General features: G+C 36.0%; 1 protein-coding gene across 1 annotated transcript in view; it reads right to left on the bottom strand.

The window, feature by feature from the left end:
* Positions 1-6,157: 6,157 nt before the first annotated feature.
* The window catches only part of LOC104540230 (probable phospholipid-transporting ATPase IIB), a gene marked incomplete at its 5' end in the record, with an annotated part of 29,520 nt that continues 23,632 nt past the window's right edge, over positions 6,158-12,045 (bottom strand). The window contains 4 exons of the mRNA XM_010183979.1: positions 6,158-6,661; positions 7,431-7,463; positions 9,866-10,069; positions 10,751-10,808. Of these exons, the coding sequence (XP_010182281.1) occupies positions 6,525-6,661; positions 7,431-7,463; positions 9,866-10,069; positions 10,751-10,808 (432 nt within the window). The remainder of the gene's footprint in view (positions 6,662-7,430; positions 7,464-9,865; positions 10,070-10,750; positions 10,809-12,045) is intronic.

Genomic DNA, 12,045 nt, shown 5'->3' with positions numbered 1-12,045 from the left:
GCTGAACCGAAGTTACTCTGAGCAGCAGATTTCTTCCACCCCTCCTTTATTCCTAATCTTATACAATACACAAGCTTAAAATGCTTCAAGATACTTATTTCCTAAATTTTGTCATCCTTTGCTATAACATCCAGTTTCTCACATATGCACAGATGTCCTCATATGTCGCTTTCAACTCGTGACCCTCCATCTATTCTAACACAAAAATAATGTAAAAGGATCTAGCAGAATTATACTCAGCCACACACAGGCAGTGTGTGTGAAGGTAATGTGAAGGCCTCCAGTTAGGATATTTTTAAAAACCAGATTATTACTATTTTTATTAATAACTTGAAATATTTTACAATTATACATTTATACAATTTTACAAAGTGAAGAACTTTATGCCAGAAACTGACAGGCACCTATAAGCAAGGCAAAACCATTGCAGCCACAGGGTAGATGTCTCAAAGCCAATAAATCTTGTTTTCTTTCAGCTTGTTTCTAGAATTTGACAGAATTGTACCTTTGTCTGGTTTTTAAATTGAACACTGCCTACAATTGCTTTAGCTGCATTTGGAGAGGGATAAATATGTAGCAGACCACGTCTGTGTCATCTCTCTTACTCATGGCACTCAAGTGGAAAAATTACCTCCTACAGCTCAGATAAGCTCCGTTTGGCTAGGATCGAGCCAAGCAACACACTTACATCCAAAAGAGAAGTCATGGCAAAGGGAGAAGGTGCTCTGGGCACCAGAAGCTGTGGGAGGAAGCGTGGCTGTGCTTCTCTAGGTGAGTTTCTAATTCAATGGCAGGAGAAGGCAGCAACCAGTGATCACACACAGGGAGACAACAGCTCACTTTCCTCCACTGAGCCCATGCAGCACAGGCATTTTCCCCAAGGGAACACCTCAATTGAGAATTCCCAGGTCTGTCCTTCAAATAGGCAATAGATGATTGCCATAAATACAAAACATAAGTGCATTCAGTTAACCCTTACAGGTCTGCTCATCCATTAACATCCCCCAGCCCCAACGGCCAGGAATTAATTTTCAACAGACTTTTGAAGTAGTTATCTGTAATTTGCTTCCACACAATGTGTGTTTGGTTTGTAAAATCAAATTCATGCTTAGAACCCGGAGCAAAACACAGAGGGCTCATGGAAAAAACTAAATGTGTACAGTATAGAAAAACAACGGAAAGTAGTTCTACAAATAAGAATTACAATGGTCTATTTTGTGTACTGCTTGCTTAAAACACACGAACATTATAACTAAAGCCCTTTCAATTCTTACTACTTCTGTGAAGAGGAAATAAACATAGGTTACTGCTAGAGCAATAAAGGCAGGGCCAGAAATACTTACCATGCATCACAGTTACAGAAAATTACGTATCTTCTTAGAGCAGATGATAATCTTTCTTATAGCTCAGCAACACCAAAAGGCTAAGTATTCCCCAAACTTGCTTTTGTCTGAGCAATTTAGAGGTTTACCATTGCTGATTACGATCTCGAGTTAAAAGCATGCTGGAGGACAGGAGGAAACTACAATAAGGAGAAATCTTGGCTGCAGTTTTGCCAAAACCTAGTCAGGAATGGGAGAATAAAGTAGAATTTGTCAACTCAACTGCGGAACACACTCATTATTCTGTTCAAGGCATCCGGTTTTCACAGCCTCTGCTGTAAAACATTTTGATAAAAGCTATGTTTTTGGTCGATGAAGTAGCGAATAGGTCTTTCAGTGCAATTCCCTGTTTGAGAAGGATTTTGTTAGCAATTGGCTGAGCAAATTCCCACTCACAATAACAGCTGTGAACCCTGCTGAGGGCATCTGTTGGGTAGTTAATACTTGTTGGGAAATATCTCACTTTAAGTGTGTTTTGTTTACAAAAGGAATTCCTATGCTTTTTAACACAGTGTTAAAGATACTGTGCCTCCTGTTTGTTTACGTATAATGTTCGATCTGTGTTGTCTTTGTTCACTCGTACTGATTTTCCTCCCTACAGGGGGCAAACGTATCAAAGGGCTTTTTTGATTGCCTTCAAGTTTCAATTGAGTTATAATAACAACAGCCTAGATACAGAAAGGTTATTAAATGAAGTGTTATAAGAGACTGCTGGCCCAATTCTTTCCTTTCTAGCCAGTAAAAACAGGGAGAAACTCCATGGAAGCTAAAATTCAAATAAGTGCCAGAGTAAGCAGGACCTACAAGAACAGCTTCTGCATCAGTAGCAAGAGCAGAGCAGCCACCTCTCCTCCTGTGGCTATCCCTTTTTAAGGAGCGCTGTCGGCCCAGGCTCTACTGCCCCCTTGCACATACTCTGCAGTAAATTCCTTTGCCCTGCAGGGGCTGTTGGAACCACATTAATACTTTGGGACACATGATGAGACATAAGTGTGAAACAGAGGCAAGCCTCTTTCAAATGTTATCTAGCCAATATAAAACCCAGGGATACAGAGCTCTGCAAAAGTGGGGAGAAAACTTATTATGCATCTCCAAAGCCTTGAAGGAAGTCTAAGCTGTCATTTAAACAGGAAGCCCTTCCTCAGGCCTGACTCACCATCATGTATGTGGTAACTATGCCAATAAAGTAGGTTCAGGTACATGCAGTCCCAACCTCTAGTGATGAAGGAAACCTCCAGCGTACCCTATCTGAGGCAAGGCAGAGGGGCACATCAGTGTAGGGATGGAGGAGGATCCTGAAAATGCACTGCCTAGCTCATCAGCAGATCTGACTCCAGTTCTTTCTCAAAGTAAGCTGAACGCCTTGAGACAGCAATAAGGTTGCAGAGGAGCATGGAGACTACACTGCTCTGCTCAGGCCTGCTCTCTAATGTGCACAAATGGGCATAAGCAAGAGCAGTACATAGGGAAATCATCTCCTCTTTGTCTACAGAAGTTGACCGCCATGTCTAACAGCTGTTTAACTACGTACATGAATATTAAAATTCTTGCTTAAATACCTGCAGAACTGGTGTTCAGTCTAAAAAGGTTCACAACTGCAGAGTTCCCTCTTGCAGACATGTTTTAAATGGAGACCGAAAAATGCTTAGGCTTGCACTCTCTTCTGGACAGAGTAGGAGGACATTTTTCATACTGGTTGGCTCAAGTGGATGCTGCTAACCAAGATAATACACACTTCCTATGCATGTACAGAAGCAGTGACATGGTTTTAGATAACCATCTGAAATTTTGGGAAGAGAACAGAATTCTGATGGTACATGTCACCAAGCTCAGTTTGAACACAAATATACTGTTGTAAACAGTTGAATTCATGCAAGAGTGCTACACATTTAATGTTAAGTATGCAAGGATTTAATTTTGGCTTCCATTTGCAAACTAGTACCTTGTGTAGTAAAATGTTTTCCAGCAGTTACATGGACGCATCAGTTTAGAATAGCAGCAGAAGAAACCAGTGTAAAAATTGCCAGTACTCCTTTTTTGCTAGATCTCTCCTTTTGCCTGTGTTCCTCCATCAAACTACATAGGAAATCTAGCAGATGTTTAGCTCATACACTTATTAAACAGGGTCCAAACAGGTCAGTATTGTTACATGTGTTACTTTGGTGAAAACATATTTCCTGTTTACATCTTGCTCCTCCATCCTATCCCAATTCTGGAATTGTCTTCCAAATATGTTTTCAAGGACACATGATTACCATTTCAGAAATGCGTATCTGACATAGCGGCTCACAGAAGTCAACATTTATTTAACACCAAATAAAACTAAGCTCTTTCTGGGTGTAACTTGCACATCCAAGGCCTAAACCTGTGTTTATGTAAGCACCAGACTTATTCCTGACATATACTGATGCAAAATGACAACAGAATGAGACTCTTAGGAAATAATTCAGTCACCTGCACAGAGAACGCATTACCATTCTAGTCTGTTTTAAAAGCCAGGGATTGTGATGGTGTTTAGCTTACTTTGTACTGAGATCCACAATGCATTAAAGCTTTCTGCTGAAAGATGTCACATTACAATACTTAAATTCTGCATTGATATTGTTACCTGTAAACTACTGTGATTTGGTATCCCTACCCTTCTACAGTACTGTGGCTGAGTGACATAAAATTAACAGAAAACAGACTTTCCTGGAATACACAGTTTTGCAGTGACTGCACCACAAAAAGCAAGGTAAGGCACCTGAATCAGACTCCCGTGGCCTTCAAAATAAAGTGCTAGCTGAAACCAGAGGTTTGCAGTGTACTGAAAACACGCCAACCAAGCAGGCACTCTGGAGAACTGACTCCACTTCTGCAAGGCTTATATCTGCATGTAGGATCTACACACTTGCTATCACACTAACCTCACAGTCTCAATGCTGAGGATTAATAGATGCACACTACAAATTCTGTACACATGGATGCGATTGTATCTCATGCAGCAGTACTATGGTAACACCATCACTTTCATACTGCTAGTTTAATTTCTGATTTTTTCTCATTTGCTTCCCAATGTCAAAGATGTGATGTATAGATGAAAAGTGACCAACTCTAATCTTCTGCTTACTTACTGAATCTTATGCATACGGTTGTGAGCTCACAATGTGTAAGACAAAACGGTCTGAAGAGAAGATTATCGTTTCAGAACAATTGCACACTGCTGACTTTTCTTAATTGATTCGAAGTAATTACCACTTATTGGAGAAAAACAGAAAATGAAAGCGAAACAGCAACAAAAATATCACAGGACTAAACCAAAAATATTAACCAGGAGTATCTTGCCAAAAACACGAAAAATGAGGAAAGGCTTCTGCTAGTATGCAAGTACAGTGACATCTTGTGGGGGTTTTACAGAAGTGAGTTTACAGAACAAAAGGGTCTGCAGTGTTGTGTAACTAAAAAGAAATACTACTTCAGTAGTTCATTTAATACATATACCATTAATAGCATTCGGTAGAAATTAGGCTTTATTGCTTTTATAAGGAATGAAAATTAAAAAAAAAAAAAAGCAGATAAATAGCTAGTAAGAAAAACTTTCAGAAGAAAGAATTAATGGAGTAGAGTCCAAGTAGCCCTGCAGCAGTTTCCTCTGCTCTCCCAGGAAGTAGTTATATTTATTACCTAAATATTACTCATCCAATATAATAACGGCATAAGAGCAAAGGTGTAAGAGACTGAACAAGGAATTACATTGTAAAGGCATAAAAATGACATCCATGTTAAGTGTTTTTCAAAAACACACACACACAAATATTTAATAAATAAAGCATGGGTAATGATGCTGTTCCTTTCCGCTGATTAATAGATTATGCCAAATTCATTATACATACTTCTTGAGAAAGCAAAGTTATATCACAATGGAAAACTAAAATAATATATCCTACTTTCCAGTACAGTACGCAAGGTTTGGACCCTTCAGTTTGTGTCAGAGTACATGAGTTTCTGGAACAAATCTTCAACTGATGTGAAGTGTCATAACTCAGCCAAAATACTCAACTCTTGACAGTTTACAAGAAGAAAAAAATGTTTTGAATTTTTTTTAAAACAAGTTTGCACCAAACTAAGTTATAAAAAACATAACATTTACAACTTGGAAGATGATAGATTATCCTACCATAATGTTCATGTGTTTGTCTTTCTTTTTTTTACCTGAGTAACCTAAGTAAACAGATTACAAGGCAATTTAAATGTATTAGCTAATACAAGGTTAACTGGACTTCTCATATATAGAAATGTACTTTGACACTATTTGCAGTTTTACAAATACAAAATGAATAAGAATTTTAAAACATATTTACTGAGCAGCCATGTCTGATATCTGTACAGATCAATAGGTGCAGTGGAATTATGTACAGAATTTATAATTTAATTTTTAAACAGCTTTTGTGCAACCCGTCTGTAATGTGCATTTAAAGAACTGCTGTCAACATCACAGATCTGTAATATTTAGTGGTACCAGAAATGGAGAGTACAGAATAGGACAACAGCTCCTAAGATAATACTGTGCTATGCAGACATCTGTACATAATTCAAATAGTGCATATTACTCAATATCTGATGAGGAATAACAGTTAGCTGCTAATACAGACGCGGGCATTTACAGGTATTAGATTTCTTATAGTAAGTATGGACAAATGAACTCTTTCATATATAAACAGTAAAGGAAAGAACTTGAATTAGGAAGTTATGTAATAACTAAAGGGAAGTTATGTAATAAATAACAAAAACTTCAATTTAACTTGCAGAATATTAGTGCAGTAGGAAAAAAATCCTTTACAATAGCAATGAAACCATTCAGAAGCACTGTCAAATCAAAGGTAATTCAGTTTTATTTTATAATCATAGCAACCGAGTGTAAAAAAAAATTCAACATGAAGAAAATTTAATTTAACTCTGATAGTCTTATTAGTGTAGTTCTGTGTTAATGTACCTGTCAGATGTTTCCTCCTCTTTTTTGTGCTCTGTTCACTCAATCACTTTTGATTCTTTGTTTTTCTTTTCAATTTCTTTAGTCCAACATAAATCCATAGACACTAAAGCACAGTGAATGTGCAGTTTGCAGACTAGTGTGTGTGAAAAACCATAGGAATATAATTACTTCTACGAGGTAAGCTTGGAATAACTTGGAGGAGAAAATTTGCGCTTCAAGTACTTGAGAATGTAAAGTGGAAGACAGCTTACAACAGTGATTGCTGACACTTTCCACAGGAAGGTCACAGTTGTGATAAAGGCAACATCTGCAAAAATAAAAAGGGAAAATAAATAATAGGAGCTGATAACATGGAAACTGGAACTTCCAAAGTGCAAAGTCAATACAACTCTCTTAATTCTTTGCTATTGTTCAAGACTACACAAATTTTTAAAAAAGGCAATAAAATATCAGAAAGTTAACCTCAACTTTTTGATTTTGTTAACTTTTTTCTTTAGATAGGAATTTCTGGGTTCCTTTACAGTTGTTACACTGTTTTGCAGCACAATTTTACGGGAAATAGAACCTCAGTTTAAAAGCAAGATTTCATAATAATAAAAAGTTAAGCCAGCTTATTTTTCTACTACTAAGAAAAAAATTTTACACACTACAAGTTCCCAGCCAGAAATTCTGCTACCATTTTGGATCCTTTATTCCACATTCAGATTATTTTTCTTTGAAACAATCACAACAACTAGACTAAATAATTCTTAGAATCTTAGAGATTAAATTAGAGTCCAAAAATTTAAAAGGAAAACAATGAAGTGATATTGCCACAAGCCACAGTGAAAAGCATTTTTTTGTGATCAACATTAACAAGAGTGGTGACACCCTACACTTGCTACTGAAATTTTTTAACGATATTTTCAATTAATTATCATGGAAAGATCCCAGAATACAGGTAACCTGAAGAACTGTGGGGTTTTTGCTTTTTCCATTATTTGCAAATACGTATATTAAAAAATTTACTACTTTCTAATGATTTTTTTTAAAGACTTAAAAAAAAAAACCTTCAAGAGAAGTTAAACTTCACCTACCTAAGAAAGCTCCAAAAGACACTCTGCCTATACCTGTTTCACAAAAAGGGAGAATGGAAATGAAAGGACAGATTTACAGAAAATACGGAAGTTATGTGAAAAGAAAAACAAAAAACAAAACAAAACCAAACAGGTTAGTTACACAAAAAGGAAATTAAAAATATGTTAGTAGCATTAACTGGAATATTATTGCCTTTCACATGACAAATAGAGTATTTTAAACAGCAATTAAAGATAAACATCTTTAAAATAGATTTTATATTTGGTCAGATTTTCAGGTTGTAAGTAGGCAGGCAGTCTTCTGACATTTGTCTTCAAGGTATAACTTACTCGACAGTATAACGACTTGATCAGAACTGGTTAAACGTGAATAAAAATTCACTTCAGAAAATGCAGCAAAGAAATGCTTTACTGCCCCAACTTTACTCATTAAAAATACTTTGTATACTTGATTTCAATGCATAAACTTGTTATACAGTTTTAGTCTAAGCCTGCTTAGACATACTAGAAGTTTACGTAACATACCACAGAGACATGCCTAAAAGAGCCATTGCATGCAACTAATTCAGAAACCTAAAGACTGATTTACTTCCATGAGTAAGAGCTGTAAAGCAGCATCAAATATTTTTGTCTAATTTGAGTGCCCAGCCATACTTATGGCATCATTTCTCTGGGAGCAGGAGATGATGCTTATAAGGAACATCGTTGAAAGAAACTGCTTATTTCCTGATAAAGTCAAGCACTATTGGACAGGATTGTTTTCCCTGATGCACAGAAGTTGTTCTATACCTTGAACTGCAAACCATAACTTTGGTTTATACAACATTACATGCACAAAAAAAGGCTGCTTCCCCCCAGTTATAATGTGACAAACTAAATAAGAGTAAAGCGTTACGCAGAAGTGAGATTAACTGAAATGCATTTTCTCAAATTGACTTATTAATAACACACCATAAAATACATCTTCTCAAAATCCCATGAAACTGCAGCCTTTTCAGTACCCTTAATGATGAAAAATACAGAAGTTAAGCTCCCAGGCTGCAAGAAGCCATGCAACCATTTACTTAAGTGTTTGGACTTGTGCAGCAAATACATGAGGATACTAAAGCACTCCCATTTACAGAAAGGTTTGCAAGAAACAAAGTCCCTGCAGTTTTTACAAATCTGTGAACACCACCGACAGGTGTTTTTTACTGAACAACACCTACAAAGGATGGAAAGGCTGGCTGCCACCAATACAGAAAACTTAAGAAAGGTGAAGCAGCAAGTTCTGCTTTATGAATTTCCTGTAAGTTAGGACTAAAGAGCCAATATCTGTATCTCTCCTTGCTTGTTCCTTTCATTTGTAATCTGGCTGGGGAGATTCAGGAATCAACCCAAAAACCTCTATTAAAAAGCCTGTGCATTAGTGTCAGAGAAAAGAAAAAAGTACTCTGGCAAACCTGAAATAATGTACTATACAAGTACCAAGCCTAGCAGGGTTGTTTCTTCATTAAAATTTGACTTCTGAGAAATCTGGTAAGTAACAGAACACCTGGGACAGGCTGTGAAGCATTTACTGACTAAAAAAAAAATAAATAAAACACATGAAAGAGTGAAAGCAGAACTATGAGACTCCCAGAAACTACCATAAAACGTTTAATTCTGCAATGAGAAGTGACAACTGAAGAAGGGCAAAACTCTTTACTCATCAACTCCTGAAAAACAGAGAGAAGGAGCTGGATTCTTCTCCTTGTGAAGTGTCATCAAGATTATTACATAGATCTCTGTAAAAGTTACATTTATAAAACCACACTAAGATTGAGATGGTTGTTTTTATTCAAGGATAATTTGATATAAGAAGAAATAAGTATTATTTTGATCCTTGACTGCTAAGATTTGCAGCTAAAATGTGTTCTTTCATCTTGTGAACTATGAACAATCAGAACCTTATGACACAGTGTGGTATAACACAATTTAAAGCAAAGCAAGCTTAATATAAGCTTAACATAATTATGAAACAATTATTCTTATATAAAGTATCTATCCTAATAGCTTTCTGCCTCAATCTGTAGCAATACTTCAGCTCTTTTAAGCTTGTACGTTAGATCCAATGAGGTCCATACAAAATAATTTACCAACTCAGTGGAAGATCCTGATTTTTAAGAATATAAATTTCAATAGTGCAAATCTCAAAGCCACTTTAAGGTATGTAGTTTGGACTGTCAAGATCAGATCAAAGATGGGAAATCTAGGAGGAAAGGATAAGGAAGTATTTTAACCCAATATTAATTAAGCCTAATTTCAACTCAGTTATATTTCTTGTGGAGAAAGCTGTATTTCACAATGCATAACATCACTTATACTTAATTAAAAAAAAACAAACACCCAACAAAAAAAAAACAACAAAAAACAACCAACAGCTCTTTTGCTAAAATTCTTTTAGTATTACTCACCAAAGTATTCATTTAGAAATGCAAGAGAGGCCACATAGCAGCCAAGACTGAGGAATTCAGCCACCACCATTAACCAGTGCCATGTTCGTATGGTCAGTGCAACCATCAAGAGCTCAGTCAAGATCAGGGCAGTGAAGGAAATGGCAACGACGTGTACAAATTCAGATTCAAAAAGCAGCAGGGCTCCATACATCAGAATACCACCTAGGAAAGGCACACAATGTTAACTGAGCAACGAAATCTCAGCGTACCAGTTTTTACAACTGCACAATGAACATTTGATTGCTTATTATGCAAACTTGCCCAGTTATTTATTTTAATAAGTTAACAACATGGATCTTTCTAAAAGAAGTGATATTTACTGTACTTTGTGCATGTGAAATAAAACAATCAAAGTAAAGCTGTAAAGAAATAAAACTATTAGAAAATAAAACACTTTTTAGTGCAATATATCTGATGAACTGTTAATTAACTCCATTTTGTCAAGTACTACAAATAAATGAGATATTGTTGAAAGTGTAATTACTTTTGACTGATTACATAATTCAGATTTCTTCAACAGTCATTCTGTCGTTCCGTGAAAGAAAACCACTGTGTAAATATATGCAATGTGATAAGCACTCATTAAAACTTTTCTGGATTAGCATTTAATTAAAAACATGTCCCTTTTTAGGCGACACGCACCAATAAAAATACCAATCCACGTGGTGTTTTGAATAAGCCTGGAACACTACAGGAATATCGATTTACGAGATAAACAGAAAGCAATATATATAACTGCTGATGAAATGTTAAGCTTTGGGAATTCAACCTGCAGCTGAAAAACAATATTGCTAATAGCAGACAAAAAATTCTCAGTTCAGTAAAATTAGGACTCTCTCCTACCTTGGTAAATACTGATTAAAACCCAGATGAGGAACGTCTTAAATGACAAAGATCTTCCCTATGGAAAACAAGTGAGAGGGCAGTTAAACATAACTTTAAAAAAAAATAAAAATCTACTCAGTTCATACATTTAATAGCTATTCACTGGAGAGACATTTTACAACTAAAAGAAGCAGTCTTTGAAGTGATACAGGCTAAAAAGCTTCTACTTGTTTTCATGATTCTTCATAAAAAACTTGTATAGAAATTGGACAAAATCTTAATTTTGGGGGTAGGACAGTTAAAGCCTTAAACAGCAACAATACTGTATCTTGCAGTGCTCTGGCTGGTTTTCAAAGGGATAATTACAGGCTCTTTTATTTAAAATATTTGTATGTTTGTTTGTAAAATGTAATCTTCAAGAAAAATAGCATTGTGTACCTACTGACCCAAACCTCAAGCAAAACTGTAGTTACTAGTCACTTTTAAATGTTGGATGAACTATTTACATTCATAGGATAAACATATGACTACTGTAAGTTTTCAGCAAGTAATTATTACCAAATATATTTTAAATATTTTTGTGAATGTTACAGATTGAAATATATGCATAAATAAAAAAAATGCTGTACATGTGCATATGATGTGCATTCTGTGAGTGTACTGATGAAATATGTTAGAATTGCAGAGTTGAAAGGATACACATCTAAAAGGATAAAATGGCAAACAAAGCAGCCATTTTGGCACAACGGAAATGATCACTCTGGAAACGGGGAAGAATGAGCACTTTACAAAGAAATGTGCTTCACTGCTATAGAAAGTGATTAATTCATTCTTTATATTACTTCAGTATAGGCTAAAACATTTCCTTTGATAGACAGAGTTCATGGTGAGTGCTAAAGACATTTACATAGTTCTGTATATAGTCTAGAATGTTGGTGACAGACTGAACGTACAGGAAAAAATCCTTGTACAAGCACAAAACACTTTTTTTTTTTCTCCTATGAGTGCCTACTCATTTTCCTTTGAGTACTGGACACTGCTTCTACCTTCGACCATAGCTCCCAATTAGCAACGTTTGTGAAATAAGCTTGAGTTTTGGTTCATCTCAATGGAACTCAGAGGGGTAAGTCACTCCTGAGCCTCTAGGAAATGCCACACAACAGGTTGTGCATCAGTTTCAGATGAAAGCAGGGAGCCCTCTCACTTCCTTTCAAATTGTCATCAGCTTTTCTAGGTATACCTCCGTAGTAGCCACTGTAAGAGTAATGCTGAATTGGTGCATCCTCCAGGGTATGTGGTCACACCCATCTCTC

The sequence above is a fragment of the Mesitornis unicolor genome, unplaced genomic scaffold (assembly GCF_000695765.1).
Source record: "Mesitornis unicolor isolate BGI_N332 unplaced genomic scaffold, ASM69576v1 scaffold46604, whole genome shotgun sequence".
In the NCBI taxonomy this organism is placed as follows: Eukaryota; Metazoa; Chordata; class Aves; order Mesitornithiformes; family Mesitornithidae; genus Mesitornis; species Mesitornis unicolor.
Note: the sequence above shows the minus strand (reverse complement) of the source record. Positions and strands in the feature narration are given on the sequence as shown.